This window comes from Euleptes europaea, chromosome 11 (genome assembly GCF_029931775.1).
Source record: "Euleptes europaea isolate rEulEur1 chromosome 11, rEulEur1.hap1, whole genome shotgun sequence".
NCBI classification, from domain to species: Eukaryota; Metazoa; Chordata; class Lepidosauria; order Squamata; family Sphaerodactylidae; genus Euleptes; species Euleptes europaea.
The window spans coordinates 42,926,452-42,949,088 of record NC_079322.1 but is presented as its reverse complement, the minus strand read 5'-3'; the positions used below and the strand labels follow the sequence as shown (position 1 = coordinate 42,949,088).

At 42.9% G+C, this 22,637-nt stretch overlaps 1 protein-coding gene across 2 annotated transcripts; it reads left to right on the top strand.

Annotated features, from left to right (window-relative positions):
• The first annotated feature begins 4,812 nt into the window (after window positions 1-4,812).
• On the top strand, window positions 4,813-21,384 carry KLHL7 (kelch like family member 7). 2 transcript variants are annotated; one of them, XM_056857299.1, is made up of 11 exons: window positions 4,813-4,932; window positions 7,936-8,038; window positions 9,117-9,210; window positions 10,121-10,245; window positions 11,023-11,198; window positions 11,740-11,914; window positions 13,503-13,645; window positions 16,133-16,373; window positions 17,819-18,020; window positions 18,908-19,005; window positions 21,079-21,384. In XM_056857299.1, the coding sequence occupies exons 1-11, from the start codon at window positions 4,813-4,815 to the stop codon at window positions 21,360-21,362; spliced, it is 1,761 nt and encodes a 586-aa protein (XP_056713277.1). In that variant the 3' UTR covers window positions 21,363-21,384. The 2 variants fall into 2 exon arrangements, with proteins under 2 accessions (XP_056713277.1, XP_056713278.1); XM_056857300.1 differs by lacking the exon at window positions 4,813-4,932 and having other exon boundaries at window positions 9,067-9,210.
• The last annotated feature ends 1,253 nt before the right edge of the window (window positions 21,385-22,637 follow it).

The following is a 22,637-nucleotide window of genomic DNA, read 5'->3' as shown; positions in this document are numbered from 1 at the left end:
AGAGGACAAGGGCTGCTATGCAGAGGAAATCAATGGCAAGCCACCTCTGCTCACCTCTTACCTTGAAAACCCCAAGAGGGGTAGCCATAAATTGGTTGTGACTTGACACCACTTAGTTATTAGTTAGTCTTTATTCTGATTTTGCTTGATGTACAAACATCAACATGCTGGCTGGAATATTGTTCGGGTTGGGGGGGGGGCAACCAAAGGTGGCGAAACCAGCATTTGCCAGGGAAAGCAGGATCTGATTGATTATCTGCAAGCCAAAGTCTGAGTTCATAAACTAACCATAGTTAAACCATAGTGTTGTGTTCTGTCTAAACTGAGTTTATGGTAGCTTTCCATTGACGTATAATTTTTTTTAGAACTTTTGATGTGTCAGAGATAGATAAAATAATGGTTATACTTTGACAGTGGAATAGACTCTCAGTCTATATCTCTTTTGATCAAATACGGGATCTATTTGTCTCTTACTGGAATAGACATTGTAATATGATAAGACTTAAAAGGAACAATGGGTGGATTAATAGATATGTACTTTATATGGCTCGATGCTTTTGTTTTAATGTGAATACATAGTTTGTTTCAAAGAGTTCTTGGTGATATGAAATTGACTGGAAGCAACTGAGTTAGGATTGCAAGCTGGCTGGATTTTTACCAGACTAGCCATTTTCTAAAAATGCCCAGTCTCTATTTATTGCTAATGACTTACTCCTTAGTGCTTTCATTAAAAACAACGACGGCATGGCAACACTAAAATAGTATGAGTCAAATATAGCATACAAGTTTCCAAATGCCATTAAACTACATCAAAGCAAAATGCCAACTACAGTGTAAATGGTTTTAAAAAATTAACCAGGAATACAACCAGGGAAAATGTGATAAGATGTTGCATTTACTTTCCATATGTAAAACTTGATGTGAAGCGTTTTCTGAGTTTAGTGAAGACATTTTTATTTTCTTAGTGCTATGGCAATAGGTAATTATGAAGCAGTTCTATTTCTTTTTATTGTTGTTGTCTATGTCCTTGCATTTTGGGAAGCAGCTATTGTTGCTGTTGCTATTGGTAATAGGTTGTGTTTTCCGCTCTGATTTTAACTATAACAACATGGTTTTATTGCATTTTTATGGAAATGTTGTGAGCTGCCTCACAAATTTGTTGACACATGGGATAGTAATGACATAATAAACCCAAGTGAACAAATAATATTCAAGTGTACATTTAATCAAAATAAAATATTTGTTTTCTGGTATAAATCTATAATGCTATTCATTTTTGGTACACATTAATACACACCTGCTTCTGAAACGCTTAGGTAGTATATACTCGGGTATAAGCCGACCCGAGTATAAGCCGAGGTGCCTAATTTCACCCCAAAAATGGGGAAAAATTAGGCACCCACGTATAAGCCGAGGGGGAAATGCACCCCCCCCCGCAGGCTTACCTGACTGCGGCAACGGCCCCCTCCCTGCGCGCAGGAGGCCCCGCAGGGTCAGCTGGCAAGCGGGAGGACCGGCCCGGGTGAGGTGGGGGGTGGGGGTAAAGAAACCGCCGCCGCGGCGCAGAAGGCACAACGATCGCGCAAAAGGCGCGATCACGATCGCGCAGAAGGCACAATCGGGTGGGGTGGGGTAAGAAGCAGCCGCCGCGCAGAAGGCACAATCGGGTGGGGTGGGGGGTAGAAGGCGGGACAGCCCACCCATCAGCTGGCTGGCGGGAGCGCGCTGGGAGAGGGCCCAGCAGGCGAATTACCTTATTGACCCGAGTATAAGCTGAGGTGAGTTTTTTAAGCCAAAAATCATGGCTAAAAAACTCGGCTTATACTTGAGTATATACGGTAAATACCATTGTTACTTGTAATTCAAATATTGTATGTTCTTCTTTCAAAGAGCTTATTCAAGGAGCTGCAATGAAGAAGTGAAGGAACAGTCAGAAGATAGCAGCCTGAGGACTGTAGTTGAAGTATGGGGAAACATGAGACAAACTGAGGGCTGTAAGCCCTCAGGGCTGCTTTTCACAGCACTAGCTGCTCAGGGTGAAAATTCAGGGAAAGAAATCCAATAAATACTGCAGGTTCTGTGAGGGAAATGAACAGTCCATTTACTGGAGGACTCCTTTCCCAATTATGTTGTGATGCAGGAGCTGTTGCGACACAGATCGTTCCCATTTTGCAATGGCAATAATAAGGGCCCTAAACTACATGAGAGGAGCCCTGTGGCGCAAAGTGGTAAGCTGCAGTACTGCAGTCCAAGCTCTGCTCACGACCTGAGTTCGATCCCAACGGAAGCTGGTTTCAGGTAACTGGCTCAAGGTTGACTCAGCCTTCCATCCTTCTGAGGTCGGTCAAATGAGTACCCAGCTTGCTGGGGGTAAAGGGAAGATGACTGAGGAAGGCACTGGCAAACCACCCCGTAAACAGTCTGCCTAGTAAATGTCGGGATGTGACGTCACCCCATGACCTGGTGCTTGCACAGGGGACCTTTACCTTTTTAAACTATACGAGAGAAATCTATGCTGCAGGTATCTCTGGGTACCCAGTGTGGGGTGGTGGTTTAGAGCGGTGGACTCTGATCTGGAGAATCGGGTTTGATTCCCCACTACTCCACATGAGCGGCGGAGGCTAATCTGGTGAATTGGATTTGTTTCCCCACTCCTACACATGAAGCCAGCTGGGTGACCTTGGGCTAGTCACAGCTCTCTTCAATCTCTCTCAGCCATGTGTAGCTGTTATCCATATTTTGAGAGTATTTATAGCTGGGCAAACCTAATGAGGATTAAGAATTGAGCCAATAAGATGTAGTTCTTCTAAACCAAAAAACAGAACTGTTCTATCTTTAAACATTCTATCTATTGATAGAATGTAAATATAGCTTTGCTTAGCAGGCGGCAGCTGTTGGGCTTTAAATTAAACAGGCTCAAAAGTCATGGGAACAAGCAGATAATTAATTAAACAAAGCCTTACTCTTATCAATGTTAATTTCAAATATTTATTAAATATTTGGCAGATTTTCCCAGCAAAAGTTTAGCCAACTTCTGTTACTTCTAGAAAGAAGCAACAGTCCAATTAGACTCAGGGGGTGTTACTACTGAGTATGCATAGAATCGGGCTGCATGGCTGCAATCCTACATGCACTTATTTGGAAGTCAATCCAGTTAATATAGTAGACTCTTATTTCCAAGTAAATGACGTTGGAGTCTAGTGACGAGTATACTTGCTAGGAAGGAAGCGCTTAGAACTGGACTACATGCAGTGCCAGCCATTCTGAATCCACCGAAGTCAATAGTGTTAGACAGTTGTGTCTCTTTTGAGGATTAAGCAGGGCCAGTGGGGCAATGGATAACACATCTGACTACGGATTCGACTCCTGGCTGGCTCAGCAATAATTTTGAGGGGTAAGGGGTGTAGCTCTAGGGGTAGAGCATCTGCTTGGCATGCAGAAGGTCCCAGGTTCAATCCCCAGCATCTCCAGTTAAAGGGACTAGGCAGGTAGGTGATGTGAAAGACCTCTGCCTGAGACCCTGGAGAGTCGCTGCCGGTCTGTACTGACTTTGATGGACCAAGAGTCTGATTCAGTATAAGGCAGCTTCATGTGTAGGATTGCCCTGTAAATCCTTTTCGGGTGTGATTTACTTTTTATTTATTTATATATATATATCACAAAAAACAAACACAATAATAAAAAGAAAATACAAAAGAATATCAGTTATATATTCTACTTAATATAATCAAAATTACAAAATTCATAATATCCTTTTGACCCACCACCCACCAAAAAAGTGACCCATCGCCAGGCTTCCGGAGAAGTGTCTAGACAGTTTGAAAATTACATTATTAACAGTAAAGTAAAAAAAAAAAAGTTACACTTATTTCTATAACTCATTAACTAATATAGTAAAATCCATTTTTGCCAGTTTATCCCAATATGTGACGGCCTTCATCCATGTTTTTTTTTTTAATTCTTCCATATCTTTTCCATGTAGGAATTCTGTTAATTTGGCCATCCTTATATAAATCCATAATTTCTCTCTCCAGTCGCTGATCAAAGGTTTATTTACTTGCTTCCAAACTTTGGCTATTGTAATTCTTGCAGCAGCAAAACTATTGGCAAATGACCCTATCCTCTTTATCCATTTTTTCTTGAGAAATCCCCCAGGTGTGATTGACTAAGGGCACCCTCCATAGGTTCTTGTAGGTTATCCGGGCCGCGTGACCGTGGTCCTGGTATTTTCTCTCCTGACGTTTCGCCAGCAGCTGTGGCAGGCACCTTCAGAGGAGTCACACTGAAGGACAGCGTCTATAGGGTTACACTGGTACTGCATCGCAAGAGTGCCTTTAAAGCCGACCCGACGTCCCGAATCGCTGCACATGCGCGCTCGCCCAGGTTCCCTTTTCCTCGCTTCTTTGTTTGTGATGGGCACGCACGCCTGCGCCGTGACGGCAGTGCGCGCGCCTGCCGGCTCAGCCCTTTGTTTACCTCCGCGCCTCGCTCTCGCCTCCGAGAACTCGGCGTTCCTGGCAGAGGGGCGCGCCGTTGCGTCGGCGGGGCGATGCCGCGGGCTGCCTCCAGGTGTGCGGGGCGGCGAGCCGTGTTCTGATTGGCCGCCGGGGCCTGTCGCGAGAGAGGTGTGTGTGTAGGGGCGGCCGGGCTGTCTCCGCGGGGCTCCGGCGCCCCTTCAAAGCGAGGGGCCAGAGTCGCTGCGGGCCCCCTGCCGCCGGCTCCTTCGCCGCCGCGGCGTGCGTGACCCTCCCCGCGCCGGCCCTCGAGCGGCCCTCGCTTCTTCGGCGGCGGGAGGCGGCGGGCGAGGGGAGCATGGCGGCCTCGGCGGCGGAAAAAAGCAACAAGAAGAAAACGGAGAAGAAACTGGCGGCTCGGGAGGAGGCCAAGTTGCTGGCCAGTTTTATGGGAGTCATGAACGCCATGCGAAAACAAGTAAGACCTTGAGAGAGGGCCTAAATTGAGGAGAGACCGTTCGGCAGGGCCTCTTTCTTCTGATGTCCTATCGGAGCACCCCTACACTAGCGTTGAGTGGTGCCCGCTAAACTAGATTGACATTTACAGCAACCCTATAAGGTGGTTCACAGTGGGTCGCCTTGTTGGTCTGTCTGCGGTAGTAGAAAAGGGCAAGAGCCCAGTAGCACCTTAAAGACTCACAAACATATTTTCTGGCAGGGTATGAGCTTTCTGAAGAAGTGAGCTGTGGCTCACGAAAGCTCATACCCTGCCAGAAAATATTTTTCAGTGGGTAGCCGTGTTAGTCTGTCTGCAGTAGTAGAAAAGAGCAAGAGTCCAGTAGCACCTTAGTTAGTCTTTAAGGTGCTACTGGACTCTTGCTCTTTTCTATTACCTTATCTAGGTGATAATTCACAGAGGGTAGCCGTGTTAGTCTGTCTGCGGTAGTAGAAAAGGGCACGAGTCCAGTAGCACCTTAAAGACTAACAAAAATATTTTCTGGTAGGGTATGAGCTTTCGTGAGCCACAGCTCACTTCTTCAGATCCTATTCTACCCTACCAGAAAATATTTTTGTTAGTCTTTAAGGTGCTACTGGACTCTTGTCCTTTTCTACTCCTATAAGGTGGGACAGTGTTGTCGCTCCGTATTTTAAATAGAGTGTTTGGGGGGGGTTGATGCTGGGATCCTGAGGCTATATAATGGGATTGTGGTGGAAACTCTTGTTTCTTACCCATTGTGCCACACCAGCTAAGTGCCAAACCAGGCCATTACTTTACCTTGTTAGCTTTCAGAAGGAGCTGTCATCCTTATAAGGATACACTGGCTACAAGAGGAGGAACTCCCACACCGCCAGCACAGTTTAACTATGTGTTTTGTAAGGTGCCTTAAGTGTCACTAACTCATGTTAAGTGGTGTCTAGTATATTGTCTTTCTATGGATGACTCCTGGGATACAGAAATGCCACGAGCATGAGTTCTTGGTGGTGCCCATGTGTAGGTTCTGCTTGTTCTCAGCAGCCATGTCCACTGTTGATAGGCTGTGTTCGAGGGAGTCCACCTCCACCATATCAGAAAGAGAAAAAAATATTGGCTATATGTTCTAAGATTTGGCATGATTTGGTCAATGTAACCTATTTGACTAAGTATAGGGCACGATGAATTGAATATTTGGGTTAATTAATTGTTATAGGAAGTAGTGGTGGGCACTAGCATAGATTCCTTTAAACAGGGATTGGGCAGATTGATGGAGGAGAGGTCCACCAATGACTAAAGGGAGCATGTGAAATGTCAGTTCTAGAAGGCAACACCAAAAGGAGGCTGTGCCCTGTTGGTTGGCCCTTGAGGGTAACTGGCTGGCCACTGCGTGAAACAGGATGTTACACTAGATGAACCACTGGTCTGATCCAGCAGGACACCTCTTAATGTTACTGGTCAATGTATAGAAAGTAGCATCGCTGTAAGGTGTGATATTTTTCCGATCCTCCTTTTTCTCTTGTTAAAGTTCTGAGTAAAATGGGAATCGGGTCGGTGAAGGACCTGTTAACTGTGATAGATGATCACTTGAATATACCCTGATTCTACTACCTGTTTTTCCAGTTCTGTTGTAGTAAATTGCTATAGTTACGGAATCAATTTAGGGTATGAAAACTTTTTAGCTCTATAACTTGTGCTTTCTTCTCTGAGGGATTTTAAAAAATGTATTTTGGAATCAAAACACTACACAAACTGTAGAATTGACATTCTGACAACTGTGAACTATTACTATAAGGGGTACTCATTTGTTTCAAATGCTTTTTTAGGATGTCTAAATGAAGACAACAGGAAATTCTGGTCCTTTTTCTTGTTATTCAATTATCACTTCTGCAGTTGAAGTAAAATACTGATAGAGCATGGGTACCCAAAGTAGTGCCTGTGGGCAGCGTGGCACCCACTGACACCTTTCTTGGCGCCTGCCAAGTGTTTTTAGAAAGTGGCCAGATGGGTCTTTTGTCCAACAAGGTTTCTGATTGGATTGTGCAGATCTTTAAACATATTGCTTTGGTAGCAGCTGCCATCGCAGCACCTGAATCTTCATTGTCTGACTGAAAGTAAGCTGTGCATATTTGAAGAAGAAAAAACCACAGTATATCCATTTTTAAAAGCATCCTGTTAAACAGCTCTTCTATCTCAGGGATCCCCAATGTGGTGCCTGTTGACACCGTGGTGCCCACTAACACCTTTCCTGGTGCCCACCAAGTGTTTTTAGATAGTGGGTGGGGATTTTATCAGCAAGGCTTCTGATTGACCATTGGAGATTTGATTAGCTGTGCAGATTTTAAAAAGACATTTATTTGGCAGCAGCTGCCACCACAGCAAAAGGATCTTCACTGCGTGACTGAAGGGTAATTTTGTGGCTGTCTCAGCTTCCTGTGGTAGCCCTTTTGTGGCTATGCCCGCCATGTCAGAATTCCAAAGGTACCCACAGCCTCAAAAAGGGTGGGGACACCAGTTCTACCTGAAATGTTAGAGTTACTATTAGAGTTATGCATACCCTAACTCCCTAACATTTTGTGGTTGGCTCTGCCTTTACTATGGCAGCCATTTTGTGGTTGTGCCCGTCACCCTGGATCCAAATGCCAAAGGTATCCTCAGGCTCAAAAAGGTTGCGGACTCTTGTGATAGAGGATAATTCAGTTGTTTTTAAATGAGACCAGCATCTTGAAAACTCTTCTTAGTTCCTTCTCCTCCTTTTTCTAATTATTCCCCCCTATTTTGTTGTGTTGGAAGCTCATGAGTGGCAGATGGGTGTTGAAACTGATTAGTTCTATTGCCCAGTACAGATTAAGTGCATGTTTCTCTTTTTGGCAATGCTAGCAATGTATTTCCCTTACATTATGTCATTGATGTTTCAGCAAAGGCTATTATAACTTCTACAGATTACAGTGAATGTTTGAAATGTTCTTGCTTGCCTTTGGCCCATACTGTTATGTTGTTATTCCTTAGAAAACTCTTTGCGATGTCGTTCTCATGGTCCAGGAAAGGAAGATTCCAGCTCATCGTGTTGTTCTTGCATCTGCCAGTCACTTCTTTAACTTGATGTTTACTAGTAAGTCTTCTCCAATGCAGCTTTACTAGAGGTTGTTTTTTTTTTTAATCTCTGTGCTGTGTACTGGCCTGGTCTGGCCTACAAAGAAGGGGATAGTTGGCTTAGTCATATATAAGTAAAACTTCTTGAGCCTTGTTCCACTGTTCCGCATACTATTTTTTAATCTCTTCTATCAGTGTTGCTGTACCAGATGGGATCCATTGAATGTTCTTTTACGGTATGTGATTTCTTAAGGAACTTTATGAGCTGCAGAGTCAATGCAAAATTGTCCCTGTATCAAACTGCTTCAGTAGAAGTGACATCTTCTTGTCTCTAGTTTTCACCTTTAGATGTCATTAGGGCAGACACTGGTGTGTGCAACTGTGAACTTGTTTCATATTTCTGATGACATTTGAGTGGGGGCAGTAGAAAGTCCTGTCAAGTTACAGCCGACTTATGATGATCCCATAGGGTTTTCAAGGCAATAGATGTTCAGAGGTGGTTTGCCATTGCCTGCCTCTTTGTAGCAACCCTGGACTTCCTTGGTGGTCTCCTGTCCAAATACTAACCAGGGCTGACGCTGCTTAGCTTCTGAGATCAGACATGGGGGAGGATTTTTCTCGCAGCTAGACAGTACTGTACAGCTTTGTTTCCTTTACTAACTTGATTTGAAGTTTCTGCTAAAAGCACGAGCTATTGTATATGTTGTGAGTGACTAAAGCAGTGCTATAAGTGTTAGGTAGGCTAAACAAAAGTAAAAATACTGTGAAAAGTACTTAAATCTTGAAAACGTACTTTGTGAAATTGAACGTTCTGGATATTTTAAAATATGTTCCTCCTATTTTTGATAAGTTTTACTTTAAGCAAAACTTTGGCATTAATTAGGAAAATATCTTTAGCACATAGAACGTTAGATGGGGCCTTGGCTAATCTGAATTCTTTTGCCCATTCTGACAGTAACTTCTGGTAAATCATGTTGTTGTTCCTTACCTTTCCTTGGAACCCTGTGAGATTTTACTGTGAAATTTATTCATCTCTTTGAGAGGTAGGATTTAAAAACTATCAGAGTAAAATGACAGTGTTTCTTATCTAATTACAGCAAATATGATTGAATCAAAGTCATTTGAAGTGGAATTAAAAGATGCAGAGCCAGATATTATCGAGCAGCTTGTGGAATTTGCATATACTGCAAGGTAGTTTTATTTAACATCTAAATATCTGCTAATCAGATAGCTACATGTGAAGACCAGAAAGAATTAAGTGTTTGAGAAGGATGATGCTATTTTAATACTTTATTCATTGTAGTTCTTAAAACCTGGCATCTTGTTACCAGCTGTTAGCCACAGTATAACTGCCTGCAACATATTCTGGAACGTATTTACTCCCTGTTAAACTAAAAATATGTTTGTTGATGCAGAAAGTCTTTGAATTAGGTTGAACAACAGCAAATACATTCGTGAAAATATGTTGTTTCCTTCTTTTTATGCAAGTACAATAAGGAAAAAATCCTAATTTTTGATCAGAGCTTAGGTGGCTCACAATATTTGTTAAATGCAACATTCCATCTAAAACATAAAAACACCTCTCAATTTAAAAATTAAAAAGCATAAAAATAATGGACCCATGAGAAGATTTGTAGGTGTTTAAAGAGAGAACAGATTATAAAGCATAATTTTAAAATACAAAACTCAAAACAGAAAAGCAAACAAAATATAAACAAGCAAGACCTTGTCACAAATGAGAGTATGTGCAAGAAAAGGCAGGTGAACCAGGGACAGATATTTTATGGTGTCTTCACCTGTCTGCTCCCTCCTTTTCTATCACAGCGTAGTTTATCTTAAATGGCTAAAGTGATAGGTTTGGGATTAGTTCAGTTGAACTAGGAATAGCTATGTGGTGAAGTAGTTGGCTGCCCCTCTCCTTTTCATGACTTTCTGTTTTAAGGTGGGTAGTCTTCTATGGCTGAACAATATAGTATAGTAAACTTGATACAGATCTGGTTGGAATACAGTAAGTATATTTTGATAAAAGTATGTGCATATTTGTTTCCACTTCTTATTGAAAGTCTTCTGTTGTGATAATGTTATCTAATACATTTTTCAGAATTTCTGTAAACAGCAACAATGTGCAGTCATTGCTAGATGCGGCAAATCAGTATCAGATTGAACCTGTGAAAAAAATGTGTGTGGATTTTTTAAAAGAGCAAGTTGATGCTTCGAATTGTCTTGGTAAGATGATGTAATTTTGTTATAGATACATTGATTCAAGAAGGAAGTTATATTTTCCAAGAGAACAACAGCTTGTAATTAATATTTTTGGCTGTTAGATTGCAGGACATTATTCCTAATTGGAGATTTTGTGCCAAATTATTGAAGATTTGGGAACATATTAATTTCCTGCAGACATATGCAGTGATATAGGGTGGTGTAGTAGTTAAGAGCGGTGGTTTGCAGCGGTGGACTCTAATCTGGAGAACTGAGTTTGATTCCCCACTCCCCCACATGAGCAGAGGATGCTAATCTGGTGAACAGGGTTGGTTTCCCCACTTCTAAACATGAAGCCAGCTGGGTGACCTTGGGCTAGTCACTCTCAGCCTCACCTACCTCACAGGGTGTCTGTTGTGGGGAGGGGAAGGGAAGGCGATTGTAAGCTGGTTTGATTCTTCCTTAAGTCGCAGAGAAAGTTGGCATATAAAAACCAATTCTTCTTCTTAAGGTAAACAGGGATGAACTATGTTTTTTTCTGCAGAAACTGACTACCATTTAACTTGTAAGTTTCTAGGGTTAAGCCTTTGCTAGCAGATTTAGGAGATGGCATGACCGCCTTCTCTCAATTGGCTATCCTATCACAACAATTATATAATTATGGAATTTCACAAGAAAGCAGTGTTTTGGTACTTCATTTTGCCAATGTATATATGACTAATAATTTTTGTATATTAAATATTTCATTTACTTGCAGACTTCCAATATGCTTTATATAATGGTCATACCACTTGTCTTTAGGTATAAGTGTGTTAGCAGAATGTCTTGACTGCCCAGAATTGAAAGCAACTGCGGATGACTTTATCCATCAGCACTTCACTGAAGTTTACAAGACAGATGAATTTCTGCAGTTGGATGTTAAACGTGTGACACATCTCCTGAACCAAGACACACTGACTGTACGAGCAGAAGATCAGGTGAGAGGGTCCAGTTATCTGTTTACTTAGCATTTAATTTTTAGTTAACCAACACAGTAATTAAAACCAGGTATGTTGTGCACTGGGACACCATCACTGCCACTTGGGACAGCTCTGCTCCCCTCCCAGCCTGCTGTACAGCACCTCTTCAATGAATAACCATTTACCATGGGGCTGCTTGCAGAAAATATTGCCGTTTTAATGGCTTTGGGTTCTGGTTACTTACAGCATGGTAGGGTGTTTAGGGCTGGCTTGGTTTGTTATTTACTGTGTTCTCCAAACCATGTAATGTCCTAGATTGTGAGCCACTTGTGGTACAAGAATATTACATTTACAAAAAAATGCTATAAGCCATTTTGAGTTGGCAAGAAAGCTGGATATAAATTGAATGACCTGCCTTGGCTGGCAGGTGGTGGCAAAAGTGAGGGATCTTGCACATAATTTGGAATTGCTCGTTTATTTACACCTTGCTTTCAGGTTTGATTGCTTTATATTCCTATGTGTATGTATAATCAGATGTGTTTTTTGCCCCTCTACCCAGGTTTATGATGCTGCAGTCAGATGGCTAAAATATGATGAGCCAAACCGCCAGCCATATATGGTTGACATTCTTGCTAAAGTCAGGTTTCCTTTAATTTCGAAGAATTTCCTCAGTAAAACTGTGCAGGCTGAACCACTTATTCAGGACAATCCTGAGTGCCTTAAAATGGTTATCAGTAAGTTTATCTTCTAAGGTGTGCTTTCAACATTCTGGGTAATTTTCTTTATTGCTTATCTATTGCAAATTTAATTTGCTTTGCTTTTCTTCTTTTTTTTGTGCTGGGAAGCTGAACTAAAGCTAATGGGTGGCCCTGAATTTAGAAATTTTGGAGCCAAAGATTGACAGTTAATGTGTAGAATGCAGCCCCTTCAATCTGCAGCCCCATCAATCTGCAGCCCACCTCTTTGACGTTCTGTCCCCTCCCCCCCCCCCCCAGCTTCCATTATGGAGCCATGTAGTACTGCTGACACAATATTGGTGAGTGAGAGCCACAGTGAGGAGGGCAGCAACTGCTTGTTCTTCCTCTTTGGCTGCAGGGCCACTAACAGTCCAATGCTATGAGTATCCGTGGCAATGAGTCCTCCTGTGTTCAGTGGGATGTTCCCAAATAAGTTTGTGTAGGGTTTAGGACGCTTAGGGCTGTTTAGCTTGGAAAGTAGGTGGCTAAGGAGAGACATGATAGAGGTCTATAAAATTATGCATGGTTTGGAGAGAGTGGACAGGGAGGAGCTTTTCTCCCTCTCTCATAATACTAGAACACGGGGTCATCTGCTGACACTTATATGGTGTTTATGACAACAGACTTAATGGACGCAAGCACATAATACGACAGCAGAAGGAGTTTGCTCAGAGGATACCATATTAATTTGTTACATAAACCCATCCCCCAGAATTATGTATAACTGGAAGAATTAGCACATCTTTAAAAGTAGCTCAGATGTTTAATTTCTCACGTTTAGAACAGAATTAGCAAAAATCTCCATGTCACAATAGCCTCCGTAATGACATTTCTTTCAGCTATTTAAGAACTGTAAACCTACGCACTACCATCTGGGACTTTAAAGCAAACTGATGCTACAACTAAAGTGTAAACAAACTAAAACATATTAGGTAAAAAATTTAGGCAGTTTTCCTGTTTATGACAAGGAAAATGTTTCTATGTGGAAGGAACTGCATTAGTTCCCTCATTTGAATGGATTTCCATGAAATGTAAATGATGAAATATTAAATACATTTTATGAAGAAACTTGAGTTAAATTGTGAAAGCGGTTAACTTTATTGAGCCAATCTCAAGTCAAACCATTTTAGGTCCCATCTTCTGTGGATGGTTGGAAGTATTTAGCTCTCACTAAGCCATGTTGGATGTCGAAATATTTGTTTAATATGCATTTAGTAGTTTGATAATCTGCAAGCCTTATGCCATTGCAGCCACTCTTTATAACTGTACAGATAATTCCTTGTTTGACTTGTATAACTAACAGTACAGTCTTAAGCAGAACTATACCATTTGAGTCCATTGAAGTCTGTTGAGGATTGCACTGTAAATCCTGCATACGAGAAACCTAATTTTGCAAATTAAGGAAATATATTGTTTTCTGTCATTTTTTCTGGATTTGACAGAGGTTGTATATATAGAAATTTTTAACTAGGTGGAAATTTGGCCTAAACCTTTTTGCTTTCCTCCTGGAACTAATGTGAACCCTCTGCAGGAAACAAATTACCGTTCAGTGACATAGAATCAGCCAGTGTTCTGTTTGGTTTAGGTGGAATGAGATACCATCTGCTTTCTCCAGAGGACAGAGAAGAACTAGTGGATGGCACTCGACCACGAAGGAAAAAGCATGATTACCGTATTGCCTTGTTTGGAGGATCACAGCCACAGTCGTGTCGATATTTTAATCCCAAGGTAATTCTTACCTTTCAGAATTTGAGTAGATGGTTTTCAGCTTTAAAAAAAATCATCTCCCCCCTCCTCCTGTAATTTGAAGCATTGTTGCATGTGTCACGATTCTTTTGCTCTTTTTTACTTTACAGGAATTTCCATATTTACCTTGCACCCTTTGGACTATACTGGCTGTAAATCCAAATAAGTAAAAGAGCTGGGGCAGCTACATCATTTGCTGTAGTCCATATAGCGCTTATGATTTCTCATGAACACATGAAGATATTTTTGTTAAATGAAGGCGGGGGTAGTACATAGTAATCAACAATGCTAATGAGGAATGTCAAGATTACATTAGGAAGTTTTCTGGAGTATGGGGTTATTTTAAGGTTTCTATAGCAACTTCAGTTCTGCTTACAAGTACATAAGGGTTTTCTTCACTGCTTGGAACAGATGTCTGTTCTTATATAATCATTGTACGTTGATATCTAGAAATAATAAGTATTAAAGGAACAGATTGGGACTGTATGAAAATTTACCATGGAAGGGAGGTGGAAAAAGTTATGCTTATAAGAAGCACATCCCCTGAGCCCAAGTGTGCCTCCTCTAATACTCCTTTTGCTGGTGGACTGGCTCCCGGATTGCTTAACAGATCCTTGACCCAAGGCACTATCTCTTTGATGTGACGAGGTCAGAGTCCAGTCCTGCGCATAGGCTTTACATTAAGTAGAGGCTCATACCCATGAGAACACACCCTTCAGGTTCCTAGGAGCTTTGCATGCAACCATCCTAAATTACTAAATTCACAGAATGCTTTTAGAGAGAGTACAAGGAGAAAATCTTAGTAACTAGGCATAAGTGTTCAAACCTGTGTTTTTATCCTGTACTTTCACTTGGCTATAACTAAACTGATGTTGCTTTTGGCTACCATTTGTAACCACCTGGTTGTGAGTGCAATACAGCTGCTTGGTGGATTGTGCTCATCTCTCATTTATTTGTTGGGCTTGCTCCAGCAGTTCTCCCATCTGTTGGGAATCCAGCTGTGTAGGTGTGTGTGCGTATGTGAGAACACTTTCTTCCTCTGCTAATATTGCTGCAGGTATTTTTGGCAGCACCATTTGTAGTTTTATTAGTGCTAACCATGGTAGTTAGATTATATATAATTTGTGGCATAGAGGATGAGCTCTTGGTTGTCATGACAACAAGTTTTTGCCAGTTCTGCTTTACCTAATTATAGTTTTTAAGGGCTGCTATCTTCTTCCTTTTGTATTACTCCTCCTCCTCTTTTCAGTCTAGAATGCATTCTTTCTTGACCATTTTTCTGTTCCCATTTTAAAAAACCGATTTAACTTCTGAAATAATATGCCATGTTTGTGGTAAAATAGAGGGGGGATGGAGTCAAATTGGCTGTCACCTATCCTCACTATTTCTATATTTTATTTTTATCTCATGTCTCAGACAAAATCCATCTCCCAAAAGTGGCTTGCATCAATTAAAATTCAAAGCATAAACCTAGTGGCAAGCGCTATGCATCTAAAAAATAAAGACCCCCATCAGCCCTGCCCTTGAGCATACAAAACTAGAAGACTTGATTTCCAAGGGAAGGAAAGAAGTAGAGAAGAGAGATCAGCAATCTTTGATGGTCTGATCATTGACAGAGATCAGAGTTCGTTGCTTTTGGTTACTAAATGCATAAAATTTAAGGAAGCCGCGAAACTACAGTGATAAAACTAATTGCTGCTAACAGCACAGTGAAATAAATTTTTCATCATTACATAAAATGTTTCCCACATGATAACATCCATAACTAGAACTAGGTTCAACTTAGTGCTTGTGTTCGAGGAAAGGTGATCCAAAACTTCAGCCCAAAATCTAACCTTAAGTCACTTGCATTTCCAGCAAACAATCCATCACGCAAGCCAAAGGTATAATCTTTCAATTTAAGTACTTCATTGTTACAGAAGACATTACCATACTAAATCACCTTCATATTTAGCACAAATACAACTCACACCTCTAATGATAAACAGCATCACTGTTTGTGTTCTCAGTAGCTGCCGAATTATCTTGGGCCTACTGTGGAAAGGTACTAAACCCAAGAAATGAACACAAAGTAGGTAATTGCAAGATGGATCTTGCCCCAACAAGAAAAGTAGACCAGTACCTAGGCCAGTCTTAAATCAAAGCAGAATTGCAATGATATCTGTTGCGTGTTTTGTTTTATTCCAAGGTAGCCCCGCTTTGCCGCAGATCTATCCAGAGACTCTTGTTGCAGTTAGTCCACTTCATGTCTCAGAATATCCATTCTGTTCAAAACCAGCCCACAGTTATCAGAAAGGAACTTGCACTGGGCTTTCATTAACTATATTAGGGCACTCTTGAGTTTTTAAATAAGAATGTGTAAATAGACTGTCAAAAAAATCTTTGTAAAGAATTTTGAAGTCTGTACAGTGTATATCGGCATGATCTATAAAATGCCTACCATTCCTTCTCCCCCCCCCCCCCATACAGGATTACAGCTGGACAGACATCCGATGTCCCTTTGAAAAGCGGAGGGATGCAGCTTGTGTCTTTTGGGACAATGTAGTTTATATTTTGGGTGGTTCCCAGCTGTTTCCTATAAAGCGAATGGACTGCTACAATGTTGTAAAAGATAGCTGGTATTCCAAACTGGGGCCTCCAACACCTCGTGATAGCCTTGCAGCATGTGCAGCAGAGGGTAAAATTTATACATCTGGTGGTTCGGAAGTAGGTAAGTCAGTCTCACGACTGGTGGTGGGACTCTTAAAGCCTCATGCAACTTCTAATGTTACTCTGTATTGAATATTCCTTTGGTTTAAAAGAGGCACTAAATGGATTGGAGGTCGTCTTCTTTTTTTATCAGTGTGGATCTTAAGGACTTGTTGATTTATACCAATATAACCTAGGAATGTATATGATTGTGGTAGAGAATTGGACCTATGTTCTGGCCTCCTTTATAACAGCCAGCATGGTGTAGTGGTTTGGAGCAGTGGACTCTAACCTGGAGAACTGGATTTGATTCTTTACGCCTCCACATGAGCGGCGAACTCTAATCTCGTGAACCGAGTTTGATACCTGACTCCTACATGTGAAGCTTGCTTGGTGACCTTGAACCAGTCACAGTTCTCCGAATTCTCTTAGCCCCACCCACCTCACAAGGTGCCTGTTGTTGGGAGTGGAAGGCGATAGTAAGCCACTTTGAGACTCCTTAAAGGTAGAGAAAAAGCAGGGTATAAAAACCAACTCTTCTTCTGCTGCTGTGCTGCTTGACTTAATAGACTAGAGGTGAAACTATGCTGAGTTACGTAGGACTGTATATGTGCTGTGGCACATATTATAGTATTACGTACTTTGGATTTAACTTATTGCACATGCCAAAAACTTTAGTCAGCACTGAATTAACTTGTCAGAGAAATAGCTGCCTAGGTCAGTGTTTTAACTGTCAACCCCCCCCCCCCCCGATAGTTCTGTAATGTTGTCAGATTCATTTGTTTTCTGGGGGCAGACCAGCTTTATCAGAGATATAAACACAGAAGTCTGTGCCCTCAAACAATGATAAGTGTCTACAGTAATTTTGGCTTGAATTCTTATATCTCAGCCAGCACAGTCCCAAATGCAAGATGTGTCCTGCCAAATTTGTTAAACCAGTTATTCAAACTGGTTATTAGCCCATGCTTTGGAATCCAAAGTCTTGACCCTATAAAGAGTTGATGCATACCTTCAACTTTCATCAAGCATTATTCTTCAGAGATTGAAGGAGGCTGCTGTGGAGAGAGCAGTATTGGGAGGCCTGTCTCGCTCTCCCTCCCCCCAACACACATCCCTAATAGTAAAGGGGGGACAGGGATTTAGATTTTTAAAAGGGTAAAATGTCCTAACCTCTGTGATGCATTTAATAATTAAAACTTCATTAGTCGACTATCTCTTACCATAATGTATCATTGAGGCCTTAAGACTTTAGGAGCGATTGTGGCTGCACATTACAAAAGAGATATGTTTTTGTGTTAAGGAGCCTACAACATGATCGCTTTATGTGTGTAATTACTTTGTGAAATACTACAGACTGCCGAATGTAGTAGGGTAAGACACATAGCGCAATAGTGGTTTTACTGTTTAGGATGGTGTTTGTTTTTTTAAATGGTGTCTAAATGAAATCATGTACCTTTCTATTTAAAGGAAATTCTGCTTTATATTTGTTTGAATGCTATGATACAAGAACAGAAAGCTGGCACACAAAGCCCAGCATGCTGACTCAACGGTGCAGTCATGGGATGGTAGAGGCAAATGGTCTGATTTATGTATGTGGAGGAAGTTTGGGAAACAATGTTTCCGGAAGAGTCTTGAGTTCTTGTGAAGTTTATGATCCAGCAACAGAAACGTATGTACAGATCTTAGTATTCCATCAGTAATGTCTCGTGTTTATTTTTATATATTCACATGCTTAAACTGCAAAGTAAAAAAGCTTAACTCCTGAACTGTACATGGAAATAGTGCTTTCTACTCCCCAAGTGCTTTCTTGGGGAGAGGCCGTGGCTTAGTGGTAGAGCATGTGCTTGGCATGCAGAAGGTCCCAGGTTCAATCCCTAGCATCTCTGGTTAAAGGGACTAGGCAAGTGGGTAATGTGAAAGACCTCTACCTGAGACCCTGAGGAGCTGCTGCCGATCTGAGTAGACAATGCTGTCTTTCATGGACCAAGGGTCTGATTCGGTGCAAGGCAGCTTCATGTGTTCATGTGCTTTACTGTTTCCTTAACCCAGAAGAACTGGTAGGGATTTCCCTGAAGTCTGCCATTTCATTTTTATATGGAACAAACATGTAATGCACCATAAAATTAGTTGCTTGTGTGCTCAGTTTAAATCGAGTAGCAGCTCTTCTGTTCTCTGTTGTGATGGTGGAAAAATCAATAAGAGAAGACTGAAGGTGGCAGTCTCAGACTGCATCAGCAGCCAGTCACACTGCAAGAGAGAGGGAAAGTAAGCATCCTTCCATCTGCATACCTGGCCAAGTGTTGCCTGGCCTCTCACCTTTCGCACTATGTTAGCAGTCAGCCACTCTGCAGGAGAGGGTGAGGCAGCCAACTCACTTCCATAGATCTGCTATCACCAGATATATGTACTATTTGTATCTGTTAGGCGTCTTTGACCTTTTCTTTTGAAAAATAAAGGGGGAGGAGTAAGGAAGCCCTTTCCTCCGCACACTTAGTGACCCAGAGGAGAAACCTGTAGCAACCAATTGAGTAAACTACATGCATTTAATAATTTCAGGTGGACAGAGCTCTGTCCGATGCTTGAAGCTCGAAAGAATCATGGACTGGTATTTGTGAAAGACAAAATATTTGCTGTGGGGGGACAAAATGGCTTAGGTATGTATTAAATTCTGTTTCCTGATCATAAGATCTGTTATGCCTAGGATAACATGGTGATGGTTGAGCCCAAACAACAAAGCTTTGTGGGAGTGTGACAGTGTTATCTCAGGCACACTTGTTGATGCAAAAGATTGGGCTATCAGCGTCATGGTAGAATGAGTTGTCTGCTTGTATATGTTGGGGGGAAGTTTTTCAGATGTAAGATTCCAGTGATATCAGAATAATTAATGTATATGGTTTGCTATTGAAATAAATATGTACCAAGCACAGCTGACAGTGTATATACCCATGTATAAGCCGACCCGCGTATAAGCCGAGGTGCCTAATTTCTCCCCAAAAATGGGGAAAAATTAGGCACCCGCGTATAAGCCGAGGGTCGGCTTATAACCCCTCCCCCCCCCCCGCAGGCTTACCTGACGGCTCTCCAGCGGCGAGGGTCCGGCGGCGGCGCGGCCCGAGGGGGCCTGGGCAGCCTTCCTGCGGCTGCAGGAGGCTGCCCCAGGCCGCTCCCGGCGGGAGGAAGCGGCGGCGAGGCCCAGGGGGACCCGGAGCAGCCTTCCTGCGGCTGCAGGAGGCTGCCCAAGGCCCCTCCCGCCCGAAAAAAATGGCGGCGGGGGCGGGGGGGGCCTTGGGCAGCCATCCTGCGGCTGCAGGAGGCTTCCCATGGCCCCTCCCGCCCGGGAAAAATGGCGGTGGGGGCCGGGGGGCCGGGGCAGCCTTCCTGCGGCTGCAGGAGGCTTCCCATGGCCCCTCCTGCCCGAAAAAAATGGCGGGGGGGGCGGGGGGGCCTTGGGCAGCCATCCTGCGGCTGCAGGAGGCTTCCCATGGCCCCTCCTGCCCGAAAAAAATGGCGGCGGGGGCGGGAAGGGCCGGGGCAGCCTTCCTGCGGCTGCAGGAGGCTTCCCATGGCCCCTCCCGCCCGGGAAAAATGGCGGTGGGGGCCGGGGGGCCGGGGCAGCCTTCCTGCGGCTGCAGGAGGCTTCCCATGGCCCCTCCCGCCCGAAAAAAATTGCGGCGGGGGCGGGAAGGGCCGGGGCAGCCTTCCTGCGGCTGCAGGAGGCTTCCCATGGCCCCTCCCGCCCGAAAAAAATGGCGGCGGGGGCGGGAAGGGCCGGGGCAGCCATCCTGCGGCTGCAGGAGGCTTCCCATGGCCCCTCCCGCCCGGGAAAAATGGCGGTGGGGGCCGGGGGGCCGGGGCAGCCTTCCTGCGGCTGCAGGAGGCTTCCCATGGCCCCTCCCGCCCGGGAAAAATGGTGGTGGGGGCGGGAAGGGCCGGGGCAGCCATCCTGCGGCTGCAGGAGGCTTCCCATGGCCCCTCCCGCCCGAAAAAATGGGGGCGGGAAGGGCCGGGGCAGCCATCCTGCAGCTGCAGGAGGCTGCCACCGGCCGCTCCCGGCGGCAGGAAGCGGCACGGGCCCGGCGGCGGCGGTAAGTTCCCCCCTCCCTCCTCCCTCCCTCCCCCCGTATTGACCCGCGTATAAGCTGAGGCCGGCTTTTTCAGCCCATTTTTGGGGCTGAAAAACTCGGCTTATACGCGAGTATATACGGTACACACATTCATTATTAGGTACAGTGCATTTACCCTCATCCATGATTAGGTACACTTGAATAACATTAACAGTTGTTAACACAAACTTGTGAGATACTCTGATTCCAACTTTTGGAAGTCAAAAACAGAATTCATTTACGTTGCTCGATGTGATTAAAAAGGGTGAAAAATGTAAAGGAGCAAAACAAAGATAATTATTATTCTTTTTGCAAGAAAATTAATCCATGACCACCACACACATGGTTGTCCTTTCAAATTTCCCCGAGGCCTTCTCTTTATCATCTGAAATCCCCTCCCCTGAAGTAGATACAAATCAGTAGTTAAAAGCAGAATTCTTGATGAGGCTGAAAAATTTAAATACACCTGTATTCCCACTCATAGCTTGTATCTCTATGGTGGTGAATTAAGCGTATTCTGTCAGTTACATGTGGGGAAATTTAAAAAGTTCCTTGACTTGCAGCTGTGTTAAAGTTTAAGAACGTCTGCTTAATACTTATTTGAGTTTTGTTTTGTTTTTTTAGGGGGTCTAGACAACGTTGAGTATTATGACATTAAAATGAATGAGTGGAAGATGGTGTCTCCTATGCCATGGAAAGGTGTAACAGTGAAATGTGCCGCTGTGGGTTCTATCGTCTATGTCTTAGCTGGATTTCAGGGTGTAGGTCGATTAGGACACATCCTTGAATACAACACTGAAATGGATAAGTGGATAGCTAATTCCAAAGTCCGTGCTTTCCCAGTAACAAGCTGTTTAATCTGCGTAGTCGATACTTGTGGAGCAAATGAGGAGACCTTAGAAACATAAAGACTTTGGGGAAAGCATAAGGTGCTCTCGGATGAATGATTCTGCACCCGTGTTGCTTCTGCATTTTTAGTTATGTCTTTGTCAGAGTGAATACTACGGAAGAGCTGAGATGCCATTTTGTCGCCATTATGTATATAATGTGAAATTGCTTGTGCAAATTTTTTTTCCGTTTTCTGTCTGAAGATTGGAAGTATTTTTGCCAGCTTGAAAGGAAGACACATTAAAACAGTCTTTTAAAAATATATGTGCAGTGTTGCCAAAAAAAACAAACCCAGCCCTGCCTATAATATATTGGCAAATATTTGAAGAAAGCTTTGTTCTTATTTTGAACAGTTAAACTGGTGAGATTATTCATATAGCAAAGGTGGGTAAAAAATGTTTCTAGTGCGAGCTTGCCCAACCTGCTGTTCTTCAGAAAAATATGCTTTTTTACTGCTGCGTAGCTTCACCACAAGATGAGAGGTATGTTTCCTAGTATCCAACTGAAAAAGCTGTTGAGCAGAATACTTTAACTACTTACAGGGTTTGTGTCTGTACTGAGCTAGCTCAGCAAACGAAGGGCATATGCCCCTTTTCTTTGGTGCTTTATCACACTACTGGAATCATACCTAGCAATAGGAAGATACTTTTCTTCCCAGACATTCCCATACTGACACCAGGATGCCAGCTGCCCAAAACAATATACTCCATGCTGCTTCTACTATCTCATGTCAATTGTGTGCATAATAGAAGTCTGCCATTAAATGCATACTTGTAGGGGTTGTATGCTTCCCTGATCTGTCAGGAACATACCTGTTCCCTTAAATAAGCATTGAACGAATGAGACCACACATTGCGCTTCTCCTACTCCTCATGGGAGTATTTATTTTCATTTGGGACACCAAAAGAGAGTAGAGGGGGCAGCTGGCTATTACATATGAGAACACAAGTGTACACTTGGGGTAAACCTGTCCCTGTCAACCCCAGTTTCTGGGAGGGGGGAGAATTTAATTGTCCCAGCATTATTATCCATTGCAGTCCATTACTTTTTTCATTCAGAAAGTTAATGTGGATCAAGCCTTCCTTACCTGCATAGTCCCTGATCTGGTTTAGTTTCTTGATTATATCAGTGAATATAAAAATGGAATCTAGGAAGTGGCTTATATCTAAATATCCATTCCTTACAATTCCTTGTTTGCCTTGGAGTGAATCATGTGATTCATTTACATTCCTTATATGCCTGTTGTACTTTGCAACTGCAGTTTCAGAATCCCTAGACAATGACCTGGATTGTGT